This window comes from Emiliania huxleyi, assembly GCF_000372725.1.
Source record: "Emiliania huxleyi CCMP1516 unplaced genomic scaffold EMIHUscaffold_34, whole genome shotgun sequence".
Taxonomy (NCBI): domain Eukaryota; phylum Haptophyta; order Isochrysidales; family Noelaerhabdaceae; genus Emiliania; species Emiliania huxleyi.
This window is the reverse complement of record NW_005199443.1, coordinates 320,179-339,457: the sequence shown is the minus strand read 5'-3', so window position 1 is coordinate 339,457 and position 19,279 is coordinate 320,179. Positions and strand designations below refer to the sequence as shown.

Sequence of the window (19,279 nt, the reverse complement as noted above, 5' to 3'; positions counted from 1 at the left end):
CCCCCCCCCCCCCCCCACCCTCTCTCTACGGTGCCGCCTCGCTCTCGAGAGGCAGGGGCACCGTGCGATTTGCCGCGGACCGCGCAATTGACAGAACGTGTGTGTTGCAGATTTTGCAGGGGGCCGTCGCTTGGCTCGCCCCTCGGGAGCAGAGGGTGTTTTTGTGGTTAGATTGCCTTTATCTGAGGGCACTCGTCTCGAGTCTTTCGAGTCCTCGAGTCCTCATTTCAAGCCCTAAAGTTAAAGAAAGAAAGAAAACACACAACCCAAACGGGAGGGATCGAGTATGCCGGATAGGGGAGGAGGACACAGGGTCCACACCTGCACGAGCAGGATTTTGGAAGATTCTGCGATGCCAACGGCGAGGGCGGTCGAGTGCACGGAGCTAAGTGCCTCGCCGTCCTCGCCGGAGTCGCTTAGGCTAAGGCTTAGGCGGCTCCAGTGGTGTACCTGTGTTAGTGCCAGTGCGCGCCAGTCCCGTGCCCAGTCCTGTGCCCAGTGTTGTGCGAGGGAGTTAAACGATAGCGGTCACGCCGTAGCTCGCGCATAGAAGCAGGAAGCTAGGCAGAGGCCGCATCGTGTTCGCTTCGCTGTAACAAGTTTGATCCAAAACAAGAACACAAGTTTGGCTCTACTAATATAGCGCGCGGATAAAGCGCGCGCGCCGCGGTGGCGGCGAAATATAATATTATTTCAGAGGAATATAGTGTGAATGCCCGGGAACAGCCCCTCCTGGCCCGAGTGCGGGGCGCGAGGGACAAATAAATTCAAAGGGCATGAAAGTCGTCGAGCTGCTTGATCAGGCCAGTAAAGATGGCCCGCGAGGCAGCCTTCGTGAGCAGGTCGGCGAGCATCACGACGCCGGGGAGGTGTTCGACAGAGATAACGCCACGGCTGACGAGATCGCGAAGAAACTCGGCGGCGCGCAAGATGTGCTTGGTCTTCTTGAAGGCAACGGGATCGAAGGCCATGCCGACGGCGGACTTGCTGTCGCAGTTGATGACGCTGGCGCCGTCGATGGAAAATCCAAGGTCGATCAGTAGCTCACGGATGAAAATCACCTCCTTGGCGGCTAGCATGGCGCCAAAGAACTCTGCCTCGGCACTAGACAGCGTGACAGATCGCTGCATTTTGGAGAACCAGTGGAAGAGACATCCGTAGAAGAAGAACATGCCACCGGAGCAAGAGAACTTCGTTGCCCAGTTTGAATCGACGTAGCTCTCAAGGTTGCGGTTGGGATTCGGCTGCATGACGAGGGCGCGGTCAGCTGTGTCGCGCACGTAGATAAGCACCCGGATGGCGGCTTTAAAATGCGACGGGCCAGGGTTAGTCATGAAGCGAGCAAGCTGAGACGCTGAATAAGCAATGTCGACGCGCGTCATATTGGCAAGCCACAGTAGTCCGCCGACGATGGCCATGTAGGCGGTGCGGAACTCGGACATCTTGTCGTATTCAACAGATCCAACAGCGGGCTGATCATCGGCGGACAGTTCGAGCCCCTCTTCCATAGGCGAGTCGAAGCGGCGTGAGCGGGACCGATCGAAATAGGCGCTGAACTTGGTAACGAGGTCGGCGGCGTAGAGGCCCTGCGACAAGTTCAGGGTCCGTGCGGCGCGGTCACGCGTGATGGCGGTGTTCAGTATCCATTCGAGCTCGCCCTTGTCCTCGGTAGGAAAGCGCTTGGAGATGTCGGCAACAAAACGGGCGCGCAGCGTGGGGCAGTTGTCGGCGATGAGTATGTCGTCGACGTAAACTAGCACCCATAGGACAAAATTGCCAGATCGGTAGATATACAGGCACACGTCGATGGTCGAGCGAACGAATCCCCAGGAAACGAGGAAGGAGGTGAGGAGTAGCCCCCACTCTCGCCCTGCCTGTTTGAGTCCATAAAGGCTGCGCCGGTCCCAGGTGTCGAGGGCAATGAGACCAGAAAGTTCCTTGTTAATAGCTTCGCGCCATTGCTCGACTTGAGGGCTAGACATGGCCTGCCGGTAGCTTTTAGGCACTCGTAGTGCACCCTGATCGGCGGTGAGGGTAACTGCGTATGCAGTGCAGGCAATCCGAGCGGCGGCGATGAGTGAGAATTCGTTGCCAATAGGGTCGTAAGTGTCGAAAGCGGTGTTGACGGATCCAAGGCAATCGACGAAGGCTAAGAAATCAGCGGCACATGATTCGCAGTAGACGGCATTGGAGATGAGGGCGGCAGACATGTTGACGGCGAGGCACGCAGTAGGAACGACGTAGTAACTCAGGAACGAGCAAGCAAAGTGACCAAGCTCCCTAAGGCGTGTAGAGCGGCGCAAAGGCTGTCGAGGCTCAAGGTCAGGCATAGGAATCGGTTCCGTAGCGCGCGGCGATCGTATTGGGCCATGAGTGCACCTGTATCGCGGGGCTGCGGAGGGCCGAAAATTCAGATTGGCCGCAGTAGGTGGGTGAGGCCTCAGGAGCCGACTGTAGCGCGTGCTCCATCGCCTGGGAGGTAGTGTGAGTGGAGGCACACGTGTCCTCACTTGTTCTGGTCCGAAATCTGCAAATAGCGAGGAAGAAGTCAGAAAATGGATCGTCGAAGCAAATGGTGGACTCGGACGGGCTCGAAGAGGCCGGCCGAGTGCATTGTTCAGATCCTTCATCCCGCATAGGGTTGTGCTCGCACACGCCAGGCGCCCAGGTGGTGGCTGACATATAGGGTGCAAGGCTTGTCCATGGTAGCGTACACGTTGGAGCTGCCATGGTGGTCGACGCTGTCATGTCGCTGGTGGTGTCGGCCTCGGCGATGCAGTAGTCGAGGCCGTTCTTCCCGGTAGAGAAGTCATAAACGATAGCGGTCACGCCGTAGCTCGCGCATAGAAGCAGGAAGCTAGGCAGAGGCCGCATGTGTTCGCTTCGCTGTAACAAGTTTGATCCAAAACAAGAACACAAGTTTGGCTCTACTAATATAGCGCGCGGATAAAACGCGCGCGCCGCGGTGGCGGCGAAATATAATATTATCTCAGAGGAATATAGTGTGAATGTGTCTTTCCCCCTTCTCGACTGTCTGTGCTTGTGCGTCTTGGGTCCGGAGTTGTGCGTTTATGTGAATGCCCGGGAACAGGAGTTTTGGAAAATTCTTCTCGCTGTCCCCTTCCTGCCACTCCCAGCGTTGCCGTGCCGTCGCTGACAGCGTTGCCGTGCCGTCGCTGCCAGCGTTACCGTGCCGACACATGTCGAACGACGACACCCTGGAGCTGACGATCAAGAGGCTCGTGAGACCAGTCCGTGGCTTTCCCAACCCCGACTTCACGTTCGGCGACATCACGCCGCTCTTAGCGGACGGGCATGCGTACAGCGCAGTCATCGACGCGTTCGTTGAGCGCTACAAGGACGCGGGGCTCGTGGCGATCGCAGCGCCCGAGGCGCGTGGCTTCTTCTTCGGCTGCCCTGTCGCTGCAAAGCTAGGCATCGGCTTCCTTCCCGTTCGCAAGATGAATCAGCTGCCTGGCGACACCCACCGAAGCCCGATTGTCGCTATGGATTATGGCGAACGCTGCTTGGAGGTCCACTCCGACATCCTACCAGGTGGTAGAACGGGCAAGGTTGCTGTAATCGACGACATTCTCGCCACGGGTGGCTCCGCCTTGGCGTGCTGCGGCATCCTCGAGCAGCTCGGGATGCATATCCACGAGGTGGCGGCGGTGTACGACTACTCGGCGGGGAAGTCGGCCCTGCCTGGGCGTGGGCTGCTCACGGACCAGGGCTACTCGGTCTTCGCGCTCGCGAAGTTCTGCGACGACCGCGTCGAGGGCAAGATGCTGTGGTGGCTCGAGCGCGGCACAGACGACGATGTCGTCCTCTCGCCGCACATCGGGAAAATGAACAAGCAGCACTGAGCGCTGCTCGTACGTCTTGGTCCTACGTAGTACGCGTCACGCATATCTTGCGCCGCCGTGGCTTGTCGCCGGGAAATTCTTGCCCGTGCGCGTACCACCTGTGTTAGTGCCAGTGTGTGTGTGCGCGCGCGCGCGCGCCCAGTGCCCAGTGTTGAAGTTGGAGCAATTGGAGTGCAGCGCAGCGCACCTGAAAAGAAGTCGAGGAGGAAGACAGAAAAAGAATTCGCGCGTCATAGCGCTCCACCTTGGCGCTTTAGCCCACCACCGCCGCCGCTGCCGCCGGTAGCTACTCCGGACCTGGCCTTTGATCACAGTGGACCCCCATTCACACCTAGACACGGAGGCACCTCTCCACGTCCGCTGCCGGCTCCGCTGCTCTGCAGGCTCCGGATAGGCCCTGCCCACGGCTCAGTCACCCTTACCTCGCTCGGGGTGCCAACACTAACTCAACCGCCGAGATCGACCCTATGCAGGCGACCAGGCGCAAACAGACCTCGGTCTGAGGCGCGCTACACCGCCTTCGGCACTCGCCCTCGCCCGCGAGCCCTCGGACGCGCCCCACCCGCGCCCTCACCAACCAAATCCCTCGCCTGAAGCAATCTGAAACCGCCAACACGGCGGATATCACGCGAGATCTAGTCAGAGCTGACACACAGCTCCATTCACACCTCGCGACCAGAGGCGACTACCACCCTCGACAAATCCCCGGAACCCCACCATCGCTCGCCTACCCTCCGCGTACGGCGACACCCCGACACGCCACCTCGGCAACACCCCAACATCGGCAGGAAAGATTCACGCCCCGACGGCGCTATAACGCCGCCCCACCCACACAGACTGGACAGGCCTGCTCTCGGAGAGGGGGACTAGGGGGCCAAATCCACGGCCACAACCCCCTAGAGGCAATGGTGCTGAGAGAAGGAGCTCGGCTGCAAGGGTAGCAGAGCACCACTCCTACGCCCACGCCCCCTCAAAGACGGCAGAAACAGTCACACACGCAATTTATAGTACATGGCCCAGCTCGCGCCATCGACCACACTCGAGCTTTGCAGCGCGCGGGCTCACACTCTACTATAGGCCCCCTCGACGCCCACTTCGAGTTCTACTCAGCTAAGGGCCGCACTTGACGCTGTAAGCAGCGCGCGGCGAAGCAGTTTGGCGCTTGTGGTGAATCAAATGGGAATCTAGCCCAAGGTCGGAGAGTCGTGTCATAGGAGAGGAGAGAGTGTGGAGATGTTTTGTGCGGGATCAGGCCCGAGTCCCTAGTGTCGCCGGAGCAGGTAGCTCCCTTTTTCGTAACAGGAACAATTTTTTTGAACCGTGAACGAACCAGGCGGGGCAGCGTCGGGCCGAACCGTGAACCGTGAGAACCGACTAGCACCCGCCCCGAGTCCGTGAACCGCGAACCGTGAACTAACCGTGAACCGCGAACTGGTTCATGAACCGGGTTCACGGGTCACCTCGTGAACTGAGAGGGCTGCGTCGAGAGCTCCTCTTTCTTCGCTAAAGATCTGCCAACCCCCTGCTGGGGCGCTTAGATCCTCGGCGCCCCACCTGACCAGCCGCGATCTGTGGCGCCCCCTGCCGAGGCACAAGATCCCCAGCGCCCCCCCGTCAGACGGTGCGATCTTGAGCGCACCATCGTCCGGGTCAGGATCCTGAGCGCCCCTCTTAGGATCCTCACAACCCCTTTTCTGTCGTTCGGGCCGCGGTGTATCTTCGTATGAAGATACACCTCTTCGTTTGGGCCGGGCCGTGTATCCTCGCATAAGTGTCTTCAGTGTATCTTCCGTCCGTTTAGATACACGGAGCAGTGTATCTTCTCTCATGACACGAACCTCCCTCCTTGGAACCTCCCAAGGGGGGGGGGGGCGTGCCGGTCCTTGCTGGCGCGTGCTAGCACTAGAAAGAAAGCCGATCGCCTAACACTCCTCTCCTTAAAATCCCTGTGACGTGAAATCCCTGTGAGCTGTGTGGTGGCGGCGTGCCGTCCTCCAATCCCTCCTTTGGGGTGCCTGTGTTTTCTTTCTTTCTTTCTTTATATGTACCCGCGGCCGCGCGAGACGCGAGAGAGCAGACCGCAGTCCCACGCCACGCACCAGCGCCACGGCCGGAGACAGCGCCATGGAGAGAATGGAGTATATGGAGACACTGACAGCGCGCACCCAGGCGCCAGGGCGCCGGCAGGGGGAAGCCAGGTCGCATCGCTGGCTCGCAGAGCGAAAAAAAATTCGTCCTCGCATGCAAAGAGAACGAATAAAAAATACATGCGCGGTGCGCACACGTGCCGCAAGACCAAGAGCGCCACACGGCCCACTCCCGCGCGGACTCCGGACACCGGCCACCGCTTGCGGGCCCGGCCGCGGCGGCTCTCTACCCTACTCAGCCCGCAGCGGCAGGCGAGGCAGGCCAGCCGCGTGCCGGGCAAGGTTGAGCGTGTTCTTGAGCAGCATCGCGATCGTCATCGGGCCGACGCCGCCCGGCACGGGAGTGATCGCGCTCGCGCGCCGGCTGGCCGCGTCGAAGTCGACGTCGCCGCACAGCCGGAAGCCCTTGGCCGTGTCGGCAGGCTTTGTGTTCATGCCCACGTCGATGACGATTGCGCCCGGCTTGATCCAGTCGCCCTTGACAAACTCGGCGGCTCCGATGGCGGCGACGACGATGTCGGCGCGCCGCACGTGCGCAGGGAGGCCCGCCGTCTTGGAGTGGCACACCTGATCTCGGGTGATCTCGGGTGATCTCGGGTGACATCGGGTGATCTTGGGTGAGGTCTGGGACCTCGGTTGATCTAGAGTGATCTCGGGTGACTTGGGGTGATCTCGCGTGTCCTCGTGTGACCTCAGGTGATCTCGGGTGACCTCGGTTGATCTCGGGTGATCGCGCCGTCACGGTCCCGTCCATCGACTGGAGCATGTGCGCCACCGGCATGCCGACGATGTTGGAGCGGCCGACCACCACGCACTCCTTACCTCGCACGGCCACGCCCGAGCGCTGCAGCAACTCGATGCAGCCGGCGGGCGTGCACGGCACGGCGAGCGGCGGCTGAAGGCGGGAGGCGGGGGCGGCAGTGAGGCGGGCGAGACGCGCGAGGAGATCCGAGGGCGGCGGTCGAACAGAGCCAGCGACGAGAGAGCGGCCGGGAGGCGGGTAGCAGGACTCTGGCAGCCGCGAGGCGACTCGGTGTGCAAGTGTTACCTTGCCGCCGCGCAAGCACATGTTGCCGACATTCTCGGACGAGAAGCCGTCCGCGTCCTTCTCGACTCTGATGCTCTCGAGCACCTTCGCCTCGTCGATGTGCTTGGGCAGCGGAAGCTGGACGAGGATGCCGTGCACGCTTGGGTCGCTGTTGAGCTCCTGCACGCACTGCAGCAGCGCCTCCTCGGTCACGCTCTCTTCGAAGGTCTTGTCGATGGAGTGGAACCCCACCTCTGCCGCCGCCTTCTTCTTCATCTTGACGTACGTGGCTGAGTCTGTGCGGGCGCCGACGAGCACCACCGCGAGGCCGGGCGTGACTTTGTGCGATGCAATGAGCGCCTCGCTGTGCTGCTTCACCTCCCTCCGGATCGCAGCCGCGATGGCCTTGCCGTCGATCAGCCGTGCAGCGCCGCCCGCTCCTCGCAGCCTCGCCAGCAAGGCGGGCACACAGCAGCAGGCGACGATGGAAAGGACGATGAGAAGCATCGCACTCTGTCCGACCGGCTCGTCAGTGGCGGGCAGCGGCTGCGGAGGCCGCCGCTTCCAGAAGGCCTCGACGAGAGGCAGCGTGAGGAGTGCGAGTACCGGCGACATTTGCCGGGGGGGGACAGCCCGCTTGTGTCGTAATTAAAGAATTTTCCAAGCAAACTGTGCTCGACCCAGCCCTAGCTTGGGATTCCCTTTTATTTATTTATTAAAGGAAAGGTTAGCACCCTGCGAGCAGCATTGTCGATGCTCTGAGCGTCGCCAAAAAGGCGTTGAACGAAAAAGGCAAAACACAAACACAAAAGGCGAGGGCAAACAAGAGACAGCGCCAGCATTCCCATATCCCTGCGCGATCGCGTATTATGATCGGTGTGAAAACAGCATAGTAGGTTGTGTTGTAGGTGTGAATATAGTAAGTAGTACATGCCCCTGTGAGCTCAGCCTCAGGCAGTCCTCTAGTGTGCCTGGACTTGGCCTGAGCAAATAGTAGCGTTTGGGGCGTGATGGTACGAGTGGAGCCTTAAAGTCACTTCGTAGAGTATAAATAAATAAATAAAACGGAATTCCCAAGCTACAGTTGTAGGCCTGGGTCGAGGACAGACACGTCCCCCCCCACCTTTGCAGGATTTTGCAAAAGCGAGGCTCGGTTACACACTCGGCGGCACGAGGGCAGGGCTGGGCGTCCTTTTGTGCTCGGAGGCGTTTTTTCTCTTTTGCCGCAGCACCTCCATCCCACGTACCACACATGCCGGACGAGCCATCGCCGGCGGTGCCTCCCGCGACCATCCGGGTCAATCGGAAGCGCATGCTCCTCACCATCAAGGTGGCACTGCACCACGTCTCTCCTTCGCAGATCGAGTGCAACACCAGCAAGACGCGGATCGAGCTGACGACGACGGGGCGTCGCCGGTTCGCGCTGTCGCGGCGTTACCCGAACGGGACCGAGTGCGACGACGCGCAGACGTCCGCCAGCATGCAGGGCCACGTTCTCGTCGTCGAGATGCCAATCACCAAACTCGGCGCGCGACGCAGCTCCGAGAGACAGCCACCGTGTCTGACTCCCGAGAGCCGAGACACAGTCCCGAGAGACAGTCCCAAGACACAGCCCCGACCCCGAGACAGTCAGCCGAGACGCCGGCCAGGCTGCCCTCTCGGTGACGCATCAACGACACGTCCGCAGGCGCCATCCCGTCCTTGCACGCGACTTTGCCCACGTCCGCAGCGCCATTTGCGCCGCCGGCGGCGGGGGCATCGGCCAAGAAGAAGAAGAAGAAGGAGGCGGCCGAGGCGGCCGAGGCGGCCGAGGCGGCGGAGCCGCCGGCAAAGCGCCCGAAGAAACGGCCGGCGAAGGCGGCGGCGCCAGCGGCGGAGGCGGCGCCAGCGGCGGAGGCGGCGCCAGCGGCGGAGGCGGCGGAGGCGGCGGAGGTGGAGGCGGCGGAGGCGGCGGAGGCGGAGGGCGCCAAGCGCCGCAAGAAGCGGCCAGCGGCGGCGGCGGCAGAGGCCGCGTCCTCCTTCTCGGTGGCGGAGGCCGATGCTCCCGCGGCTGCTGCTGCTGCGGCGGCGGCGGCGGCGCCCAGGAGCAAGAAGGTAAAGGGAGCGCGCGCCGCGGGTGCGGGCGGCGGCGGAACAAGGTCGGCCGGCGGCGCGGCGGACCGGGGCGGGGTAGGTGTGGACGAGAGCACGCTCGCGGTGATGGAGGAGGCGGCGCGGGCGGAGGAGGCGCGGCGGGAGGCGAAGCTGCGGCGTATGCGCGCCTTCGAGGTCCGGAACACTTCCGAGACACTTCCGAGACACTTCCGAGACACTTCCGAGACACTTTCGAGGCACTTTCGAGACACGTCCGAGACGCCGGCCTCTCGCTTGCCTCGCTCCGCTTCCCTCGCCGCCACTTCGGCCGTCGTGACCCCTCCCCGCCATTTCGGCCGTCGCCCGCGAATCCGTGCCGTCCTCCCCGAGGTATGCACTACCCCCCCCCCCCCCACACACACACACAGGCGGGCGAGGAGGAGCGGCGGGAGAAGAGCGCCGCCAAGGCGGCCGCCAGGCAGGAGCAGCGGTCGGCGCTGCTTGGCGCGCTGGCGGCGCAAAAGGCAAAGGCGAAGGGAGACAAGCGGGCGAGCAAGAAGGCGGAGCGGGCGGCCGAGGAGAAGAAGGCGGCCAAGGCGGCCGGCGGCGGCGGTGCGCCGCGGAAGAAGCGGGTGTCGTTCGCGGCGGGGCTGTGAGGGTTCGGCATTCGGATGTGAGGAGACGCAGTGAGCGAGAGCGAAGGGACTCTGATGGGGCCGCCGGACAGTGGCACGGCCATGGCTCGCACCTCGTGCGCCGGGCCGCGCCGCGGAGCGCGGTCACCGCCGCCGCGCGCGCCGGTCTCAGTGCCGACAGTGGGTTGTGGCATGTACCGCGCTACAAAGCACACTGTCTCCGTCGTGATATCGAGTTTCTCTCGATCGAACCACAAAACACGAAAACAGGATACGTTGGATGCGAGTTCCCGCGGGCCGGGCCGGGGCGCGGGCGCGGGTCCGGCGGTCGTCCGGCCGCTCCGGGGGCGGGGAGAGGGCGCCCCCGCGGGCCCGGGCGCGGGGCGCGGGGGGCTCTTACAGTGTGTGTATTAAATAGCGTGTGAGTATATACATCGCAGAGGACGCGTTACACGGCACAACTGACCGCGGTCTGTTGTGTGTTGGCCGGCGGGGCGAGCCTCTCGGCGCTGCCGTTTACCTCCCCCACCCCCTTGCGCCTCACCGCTGGCCGACCTTCTTCTTCTCCGCCTGCGCCGCGAATCCGGCGCCTAAGGAAAGGGCGCTTGAGCATCTGTGGAGTGTGGAGTGCATCTGTGGGAGTGCATCTGTGGGAGTGCATCTGTGGAGTGCATCTGTGCGTGTGTGACAGGTACAGGCGGTGCTGTCCGCTGCGCGCGGGAGCGCCCGCGGGGACGGACGACTCACTCGCAGCATCTAGAGCCGCGCGCTCAGCCTGTTCGCGCCGAGTACGCCCGCCGCGCAGCCGAGCAGCGCAGGGAGGGAGGAGAGGCCGGCGAGCCCCGCCACCAGCGGCTCTTGCGGCGAGGAGGCGAGCACGCAGAGGAGGCAGACCAGCAGCGCCGCCGCCGCGCAGCTGAGCGCTGAGGCGCGAGAGGCGGCCGTGGCGCTCATGCGGCTCGCGTCGCTCGCGCCGAACGCGGCGGCCGCGCACAGCGCCGCCGGCGCGCCCAGCAGCAGCAGCAGCAGCGAAGGCGTGCCCTCGCCTGGGCCGAGTGCCGCGGCGCCCAACGCGCCGAGAAGGCCGCAGGCGCCAGCGGCGTGCGCGCGGCCCGAGGAGGCGAGCTTGGCGCGGCCGTCCGCCATCAGCTTGTAGTGGTCGTCCACGCGCTGCCGGAACTTGTGGTCGGCGCCGTCCGTGCCTTTGGCCCTCGGGCCGCTGCCGGAGGCCATGCCCACGGGCTCGCGCCGCACCTGTGTCATCGCGTGGCGGGTGAGCCGAGAAGAGCGCGAGGCACTAGCGCTCCCCAGGCTACGCGCGCAGGTAGACTGGCGTGGCGGCTGGCCATTGGCGCGCGTGGCGATTGGTCCAAGCTATGCAAGCGCTCCAAGCTAATGGACCGCTCACGGCATCAAATAGAGTGTCGGGCCGAGGCAGGGTGGTGGGCAGCGCCGAACCGAGAGAGGGAAGCGGGAGGGTTTGGAGTTTTTGGTAAGGTACGGTCTTCCCGGGAGACCATACCCGCCCGCTGACAGACCCAGCCTCCCGCCGATGGGGCCATACCCCCCCCCCCCCCCCCCCCTCGCCCCTCCGCCGGCCGCCTTACTGCTAGGCTCCAGCCGAGGCTGCAGACACACCGACACGCACACTAGATGGATACGCGCGGATGGCCGCAGTCTACCACGCCAGCGAGAGGGTGTGGGTGTAGTCCGGTGGTACACCCGCTGTCTGCTTCTCCGACCTTGCGCAGTGCAGTGGCGGCTGCCACTAGGTGAGTGCGCAATGTGTGGGGTGGGGTGTAGATGCCGCGCTCTCAGAACAGTGGAAACGCAGGTGCCCGGATGCGGCGCGGTGCGCGGTGCACGCGGGAGAGGCCCGAGAAGGGGGGCCGAGGGAGGGTGGTCGCAGAGCTGGGCGCCGGCCGCCGCGCGCGCAAGCCTCGCAACATAATTGTCCCGGCGCCGAGGGAGCGACGGCGGCAGCGGGGGCGGCCGCCACAACCGTATAAGCCGCTGTGAGGGAGGGGTCAGGGGGAGATGCCCCGGGCCACCCTGTGGCGGTGGAGGGAGCGGTGGCAACAGGCGTGGCTGTCATCGTTGTCACAGGCGCGGCGACGGCAGCAATGGAGGTGATGGGAGACGAGGTGGGGGGCGGTAATGCAGGCCCCGTGGTGATGTTACCTTTTCCAGGTCCACAGTAGCCGTCAGCCGCCGCGCGCATGAAGCCTGGGCTACCCAGAAATTGCGGCGGCCGGAAGGATGACCCCCCCTCCTTCGAGTCGGGTGGCGGTGCAGGCCGCCCTCCCGCTCGGAACCCTCGTCGGTCGCCCGTGATCCGGTTGTCCCCACTCGTCCCCAGGCCGCTTTGCTGGGCGGCCCCCACGTCGGGCCAGAGCCGCCCCCCCCCTGAGGGCGGTTGCGGCCCTAGGGCCGCCTCCCAAGGCACGAAGCTCGAGGTCGCCTCCTCATAGGCCCATGTGCCGCTCATCTGCAGCAGCGTCACCACGTGTTCCGTGTCCCGATCAAGGGCAAGGTGGCGAGCTCCCCGGCAGGAGGTCGGGTCCGCCGTGTAGACGATGGGAGCCTCCACCCCCCCCTTGCCCGTCGGGTAGATGACGACCGCGCGGTTGTCCACCAGCGCCGAGATCATGAACGCCGCCTCGTCGTACTTGAACCCGGGGCAGGCCATGGCAGAACACCACGTCTCGAAGGTGGGCTCGGCCCCGTATTTTGGTGGGCGTATCCACGGAAGCTCCTTGCGACCGCTTCGTTGGCTGAGGGAGATAATCGTTTTCGCCGGAAATTCTAACAATAGGAGCCCCGGGTTCTCCCGGGCAAAGCGAATTAGGTCAGCCCTTCGCTCTCCCGTCTGGGACCGTAGCCGGAGGGCTCGCAACGACGCCCGAGCGGCCACCACACGGGCCGTCTCCAGCACCTCGGGGCCCGGGGGGTGGGCCACCCACATCAGCTTCACTCGCTGGTACAACACACCCGCCGCTGCCAGCGTCGTCACAGGGAAGTTCGGTTGGATGGATGCCGTGCTTCTGTCAAATGCCATAGCTGTTCTGCGCGCCACTGCGTCCTGTTCCTCCCAGAACCGTTCCGGTCCGCCTCCACCGCCCCCCCGAGCACTAAGATGGGCCCCGAGGTAACGGGCCGACCCCCTGGACGTCTCTGGTCCCTTTTCCGCGCTCGCTGCCTTGTGGGAGACCGTCGTGACGCTGCATCTCACGAGCCTTCCCTCCTCGTCTAGCGCCACTATATGGAGCCGGAACTCCCCTCCGAGCAGTCTCTCGGCCTCTGGGCTCATGTCCAGGATGCACTTCTGGTGTCGATTGCGCACGCCCGCCACGGCGTACCCCATCGCCAGCCTTTCAGCCGCCTCCCTGAGCTCCTCGGCCACTGCCTCGGCGTCTTTCCTGCCTTCCGCCTGGCCTCCGTTCATCAGGGCGTCGTCGTCTGCATACTGGGGGAGGGTGCCTCTGCTCGTCCCCGCCTCCTCTCCCGCATCTCCCCTTCCGGGGCTGAGCGAGACGAGTGCGATTTGGAGCACTTGGAGTGCAGTCGGCAACCGCACACCCAGGGCCGGGGAGCTGAGAAGCGCACCCAGCGGGCCGGATGATTGGCATCGGGTTGCGGGCAAGAGAGCCCTAGCCCAGGGGGTGCGCGTTCGCAGGGAAAGGGCCTTAAAGTAAACACGGGTCTCCGAGGGTTAGTCCGCGCTCCAGGTTTCCCCTAGCAGCGGAGCGCCCCCTTGGAGCTATTTTCTTTCTTTTTCTACTCGGAGCCAGTGATACGAGAATACGCACATGTTACGAGGATACACCCTGCCCCCACGAAGTACCTGTACTACTCGACGATAATACAAGAATACGCAGCTTGGAAGTTGCAGACGCCTATAAAGAAAAAAACAGCAAGCTAAATTTCGGCGGCTAAAAAGGAAAGGACGGGCGCTTTTGATCGGCAAAGCAAAGTTGGAGTAACGGCGACCGCGTCGCCACAATGCCAGTCGCCTGTCGAGCAGCCTTGGCGGCGCGCATGCGCCGCAGGGTTGACCGACAGCCGCGCGCCTCGAGCCTCTCGCTCCTCTCGCGGCACGACGCGCCCCGCGCGCCGGTCAGCGCAGCAGGAGTATTGCGACATGCTGCACAACGCCAGGGACAGCACTGAGAAGCTGGCGCCAGTCGCCCACCAGCATGTCTCAGCACCGGGTGAGGGAGCATGCTGCGCACGCTGATGCAGCAGGTGGTCACCACCAATCAGGCCCTCACGCCACTGCACGGCCGCCCTCGAGCACCAGCAGCCGCGCTGCGCCATGCTCAAGCTCAGGAGGCCACCCTGCTTCTCGCAGCTTTGTGCAGCGCAGCGAGCGAGCAGCGCCGCACCAGGCGGACCCATGGCATGCTCAGCCAGCCGTGAGGCGGAGGCAGGCCGAGTGAGCGCGAGCCGCGCGGGAGGCCATGCGCCGCGCACCGAGCGAGCGGCACGAAAGAGTGCAAGTCGCGCATGCTTGTGCGTAACGGACTGTCTCAACTCGCGAGTTTTTCGATTGTGATTTCATCTTTCCCCCCTCGACGGATCCCTCGACTCTATTACGGGGCCTTCCCAACTTCCGGGTTTGAGCAATGACGTACACCGCCACCGACCAGAGCGACGGTGGAGGGAGCAAGAGCCGCGTGATCGACGCGAAGCGGCTCAAGGGCGCGGTACTGCGCAACGCCTTTGAGCTCGAAGCGGGCCCGCGGGACTACTTTGGCCTGGCCGCCTCGCTGGTTGAAGCGGGCGATTATCACCTTGCGGCTGAGAATTATCTCAAGGCACAAACCACTCCTCGCCCAGTAGTCGACCGCGCACCTCGCCGCCGCGGCGGTCGGCGCGACTGTGCGAGCGTGCCGCACGCTCCACGCCATCGAGGCGACAGTCGCCATGGCGGCTCTTGGCGTCCGCAGCCCGGCCACGACACTGACGCCGCACCTTTCGGCGCTAGCGGTGGAGATGGCGCCATCCCTCGCCACCTACTACGATCCTACAGCCAGGTTCCGGCTGGGAGAGGTCGCGGAGCGCCTCGAGGCCGCCGTCGAGGCCGCCTCGCCCGGTGGACAGCTGACGGCCAGCGCTGCCACGGCATAGCAATGTACCAAGGTGATACTAGCTAAAGTACTAGCAACTAGGAGGGCTCGATAAGTGGCACGATCACCGTAACAGGATCAGGAAACGCTCTCTACGCGCGAACCGCCAAAAGATCCGGATTTTGTGCCCTCGGAATGTGGAGAATGACGCGAATTATCCACGTCTTGTTTTGAGAACGCGCGGAAAGCCGCGCGCCGGAAGACAGAGAGACTGTGCGGTTGCCGACCGGCAACACCGCCCACCTTTCACCCACCCGCACATACTGTACGACCCCCCCCCCCCCCCCTTCTTTTTCTTTCTTGGAATTTCCCCGGGGCCCTAATGAGGCCGGGAGAAAACGCGGGGTGCCCCCCCCCGGCCCCCCCGCTTTTGTTTTTTCCCAGCCCCCCCCCCCCCCATCCCCCCCCCATCCCCCCCCCACCCCCCCACCTCGCCCCCTCACCCCTCCTCGCGGACAGCCCCGCGGCAGCTCTGTCGACAGTAGCGACCTTCGACGCCCGCGGCGGCAGCGGCGGCGGCAGCGGCGGCGGCGTCAGCGGCGGCGCTTGCGGCTGCGCGGTCGGGGCGGCGGGTAGACCGGCGCAGGCGGTGGGCGCGCGGGGCGGGCGGCGGCGGCGGCGGCGGCGGCGGCGGCGGCGCCCGGCGGGGGCCGGAGGCCGGGAGGCAGCGGCAGCCCCGAGGCGACGAGCCGGTTGTAGATGGCGGCGGAGACACTCGCGGGCAGGTTGGCGTACAAACTGGCGGCGGAGTGGTGCGGGTTGTGCGCGCGCGCGTCGGCGGAGGTGTAGAGGCGTTGCGAGGAAGAGAGCCAGCCCGGCGGCGGCGACCACGTGGGGCAGCCGATCGACACGACCGCGAGAGGCAGCTGGTGCTCCGGCTTGTTGACGACGACGATCTCGCCCGGCACGCCGTGCTGCGAGGGGACCACCTAGGCCAGGCCCGGCGGTTCGTTCGCTCGTTCATTCATTGAATCATTCATTCATTCATCAACGCTGCGAGGGGACCACCTTGGTCAGGCCCGACTTGTCGAGCAGCACCTAGCTCGTAATCAAGACTCATTCACTGACGCACTCAGAGTGGAGCCGTGGGAAGCACGCGTCGAGCAGCACCGCGAAGACCAGCATGTACTTGCCTCCGCGGCAGTAGCCCATCGACACGTCCATATTGCCTCCAAAGTACTCGCCCGCGCCGTGCGCCTGCCCGGCGCGGCGGCCTGGGTCGAGGCCGTCGCGGCAGATGGCGCCGACGTTCGCCTCTGGCGTCCCGTGAAACACGAGCCGGATGGTCTTGTTTGGTACCCGCTGCCTACCGTGCTGAATACGCAGACGTGAGGGCGGGGAGACGGGACTGTGCAGTGTGTTCAGAGCACCGCGTGAGTACAACGGAGAGGAGGACAGTGCATGCAGCGGAATGCGGCTGAATACAGCGGAATACGTTGTCCTCTCGAGGGCTAGTTGGGAGGCAGGACAGCGTCTCCCGCTTCTAGGGCCCGCTATATGGGGAGATATGGGGAGATATTCCGCTTCTAGGGCCCGCTGCCACGCGGCGACGAACCGCTCGTAGAGGGGCTCGTTGGGCAGCGACCTTGGGTTGAGCCAGACGCCGAGGTGCACGGGCGCCTGCTCACAGCAGCGGGGTGTGAAGAGACGCCGTTCACAGCGACCTTGGGTTGAGCCAGACGCCGAGGTGCACGGGCGCCTGCTCACAGCAGCGGGGTGTGAAGAGACGCCGTTCACACACCCTCGGCCCACGCCCCCTGAGCTGCTCCGGCGGCGCCCTTGCTCGCCCGCGGGCGGCGGGCGCGCCGGGCACATGCCGCGGCGCGTTCTGCTGCACCAGCCGCTCGATGGAGGACCGCTGCGCGAAGGGGGGGGAGGAGATGCGAAGCAATGAGCCATCGCTCCTTAGATCTGCTCCTCACTGCTGAACTCGTGTGAACTAACGAGTCATCGCTCCCTTGCTCATTCCTACTCGACTCCTTCCTTCCTCGCCTGCTCGAAAAGAAGATCGTCCGGCTCCGCGTCCAGGTCGATCGCCTTTGAATGCTCAAGCAGCGAATCAGTGATTTCACCAACTCATGCCGAGTCCGCCTCGAGGACGATCGCCTCCGCCGCGCTCCTCGCCCGGTCGCGCCGCGCGCGCCGCCGTCGCTCGCGCGCTGCCTGCAGCGCCTGCAGGTCGACGTCGGCCGGCTGCTGCAGCTGCGCGGCGAGCGAGCGCGCGATCGACGCGTCGTCTGCGTCGAGGTCGATCACCGAAGGGCCGGGAGGCGCGTCGCCGACTTCCTCCACCATCAGGTCGATCACCGTCGGCGCTGCCGTCGCAGCGCCCGAGGACGTCCCGCCGCTGCTCCCGCTGCTGCTCCCGCCACCGCCACCACCGCCGCCGCCGCCGCTGCTGCTGCTGCCGCCGACGCTGCCGCCGCCACTGCTGCTCCCGCCACCACCGCCGCCGCCGCTGCTGCTCTCGCCGCCACCGCCGCCGCCGCTCCCGCCGCTCCCGCCACTGCTGCTGCTGCCAGAAGCACCGCCGCTCCCGCCGGCGCCGCCGCTCTCGCCGCCGCTCCTCCCCCCGCTCCCGCCGCTCCCGCCGCTCCCGCCGCCGCGGTTGTTGCTGGCACCGCTCGGCCCGCCGTCGGCGCTGGCGCTGCTCGTCGATGTGGAGGGCGCCGGGCCAGCCGGGGGGGTCGACTCGTCGCGCTCCGGCGAGTCCACCGTCAGATCGAAAACCGCAGATGGCGCGCCGCCCCCGCCGCCGCCGCCGCGCGCTCGCGGCCGGCGGCGTGGCGAGCGCGCGGCGTCGGCGGGGGAGCGGCGGCGTGCAGCGCGCTCCTCGGCAGGCGAGTCGTCCAGGGTGAGGTCGATCGAATCGGCCAACGCAGAAGGGGCCATCGCAGAAAGGGTGCGCGCGCGAAGGGAGAAGCAAAAGCGCTCGGAAAGAATTTTTTTACCGCCCTGATGCGGCGTGGGGCCGCCGGCGGGGATGCTGCCGCGCACGCTGCGCTGAGGGCCTCATCATCGTGTCCTCGCCGCGTCGCCGACGCCACTTGCTGCTCGCGGCTGCCCTGCCCTTCCCTGCCATCGCGCAAACAAACACACACACACGCGCGCACACACACACATTATTAATGATCGCCCACGCCGCCGCCGTCGCCGCCCTTCCCGCCCGGCCTCGCCCCCACCCACGCCGCCGCCTCTGCCGCCCGACGAGGGAGGAGGAAGGAGGCTCATTCATCAACACGATACACGTACCATCACCATCTCACATACCTTCATATAGGCGCTCGAGACCTCCACTCGCTGCCTACTCGCTGCCTCGAGGGAGGAGGGGAAGACGTCAGGCAGCTCTCACTCCTGTGATGAGCGCTTGAACCGAGGCCCCTCCCCGAAAGGCAAGTTTTAGTCACATGAAACCGAGACCCCTCCCCACCGCCCCAATCCCCCCACCCCCTTGCTCCCCTCCCCCCCTCGGGAGGGCCGAACTGAGGCGCCCGTGGGGACCCCGCACTTCCCTTCCCCCCTCGGAGGGCCGGACTGAGGCGTCGAGGGCCCCGCTCTTTCCCTCACATAGCGGCCACTCTTCGGATCGCTGGTCGAGCGACCCGGGGGATGCCCCGCGCGCCTGACCCAGGCGCGAAAACGAATCTGCGAGGCGTGGCCGCTTATGCGGCCCGATGGGGAGGAACGGGGCGAGCCCCCTCCAACCCACCCGCGCTAGGTCTCGGGTTTGACGCATGGGGTCACTCCCGCGAAACTCGTGAACTAGCCGGGGCAGTCGGAGAAGTGGCAACTCCGTGCACTGACGGTCGGCCGTCAGAAAACACGCCTCCGTGGCTCGGGTTACACCAATCCTCGCTACCCAACGCGGCCAAAGGATATCCACCTCGAGAACCTCGAGAACCTCGAGAGGGGCTCGCGTAGTAAAATTCTTTTGCCTGCCCGGGAAAGGGGGAGGCTCGTTGGCGGGACAATGGCAGTGGAACTCCGCACCTCGCTGACGGCGGAGGTGTGTCTATCCGCGATCTCCGACATCGGGGAGGGTCGGTCGGTCAGCCAGGTCATCTCCGACGACCCCGAGGCGTTCTTCCGCAGCGCCGCCGCGCGGCGCGCGCTCTATGAGCTTGGCAGCGCGATTGACGGCCGGCGGTTCAGCTCGCGGGCGCGGCCGGTGGAGCTCGTGGTGCAGGAGGAGGGCAGGGACGGCGTCGTCTCCTCCGTCGCCCTCGCCGCCGTCGTCGACGGTCCCGCCCCGGGCTCGCCGCTCCGCTGCACGCTGCGCTGCGCTCAGGCGCCGGCGTCACCCGCGCCGAGCAGCGGGCGGGCGGTCGCGCCGGCGCCGTCGCCCGAGCTGCTTCTTGCCCGGCCCGCGCCCGCGCCAAAGACGCCGGCCGACGTCCCCGCG

The 19,279-nt window shown here is 65.2% G+C and overlaps 7 protein-coding genes across 7 annotated transcripts; 2 read left to right on the top strand and 5 right to left on the bottom strand.

The window, feature by feature from the left end:
* Positions 1-167: 167 nt before the first annotated feature.
* EMIHUDRAFT_208013 (hypothetical protein) lies at positions 168-577 on the bottom strand (the record flags this gene model as incomplete). Its single annotated transcript, XM_005773333.1, has 3 exons — positions 168-182; positions 322-450; positions 521-577. 3 exons carry the CDS (start codon positions 575-577, stop codon positions 168-170), a joined length of 201 nt encoding a protein of 66 aa, XP_005773390.1.
* Positions 578-1,998: 1,421 nt separating this feature from the next.
* On the bottom strand, positions 1,999-2,874 carry EMIHUDRAFT_208012 (hypothetical protein; the record flags this gene model as incomplete). The annotated part of the gene is made up of 4 exons (XM_005773332.1): positions 1,999-2,018; positions 2,168-2,280; positions 2,501-2,590; positions 2,717-2,874. 4 exons carry the CDS (start codon positions 2,872-2,874, stop codon positions 1,999-2,001), a joined length of 381 nt encoding a protein of 126 aa, XP_005773389.1.
* Positions 2,875-3,200: 326 nt separating this feature from the next.
* EMIHUDRAFT_427230 (hypothetical protein) lies at positions 3,201-4,085 on the top strand (the record flags this gene model as incomplete). The annotated part of the gene is made up of 1 exon (XM_005773331.1): positions 3,201-4,085. One exon carries the CDS (start codon positions 3,201-3,203, stop codon positions 3,864-3,866), a length of 666 nt encoding a protein of 221 aa, XP_005773388.1. The 3' UTR covers positions 3,867-4,085.
* A 2,159-nt stretch (positions 4,086-6,244) lies between these two features.
* EMIHUDRAFT_310482 (methylenetetrahydrofolate dehydrogenase/methylenetetrahydrofolate cyclohydrolase) lies at positions 6,245-7,547 on the bottom strand (the record flags this gene model as incomplete). The annotated part of the gene is made up of 3 exons (XM_005773330.1): positions 6,245-6,580; positions 6,756-6,908; positions 7,062-7,547. The coding sequence occupies 3 exons, from the start codon at positions 7,545-7,547 to the stop codon at positions 6,245-6,247; spliced, it is 975 nt and encodes a 324-aa protein (XP_005773387.1).
* Positions 7,548-8,292: 745 nt separating this feature from the next.
* On the top strand, positions 8,293-8,705 carry EMIHUDRAFT_208009 (hypothetical protein; the record flags this gene model as incomplete). Its single annotated transcript, XM_005773329.1, has 2 exons — positions 8,293-8,597; positions 8,690-8,705. 2 exons carry the CDS (start codon positions 8,293-8,295, stop codon positions 8,703-8,705), a joined length of 321 nt encoding a protein of 106 aa, XP_005773386.1.
* A 1,583-nt stretch (positions 8,706-10,288) lies between these two features.
* EMIHUDRAFT_208008 (hypothetical protein) lies at positions 10,289-11,011 on the bottom strand (the record flags this gene model as incomplete). Its single annotated transcript, XM_005773328.1, has 2 exons — positions 10,289-10,318; positions 10,598-11,011. The coding sequence occupies 2 exons, from the start codon at positions 11,009-11,011 to the stop codon at positions 10,289-10,291; spliced, it is 444 nt and encodes a 147-aa protein (XP_005773385.1).
* Positions 11,012-15,410: 4,399 nt separating this feature from the next.
* Positions 15,411-17,769, bottom strand: EMIHUDRAFT_101666 (hypothetical protein; the record flags this gene model as incomplete). The annotated part of the gene is made up of 7 exons (XM_005773327.1): positions 15,411-15,806; positions 15,886-15,915; positions 15,988-16,183; positions 16,433-16,497; positions 16,571-16,576; positions 16,691-16,735; positions 16,978-17,769. The coding sequence occupies 7 exons, from the start codon at positions 17,767-17,769 to the stop codon at positions 15,411-15,413; spliced, it is 1,530 nt and encodes a 509-aa protein (XP_005773384.1).
* Between the last annotated feature and the right edge of the window lie 1,510 nt (positions 17,770-19,279).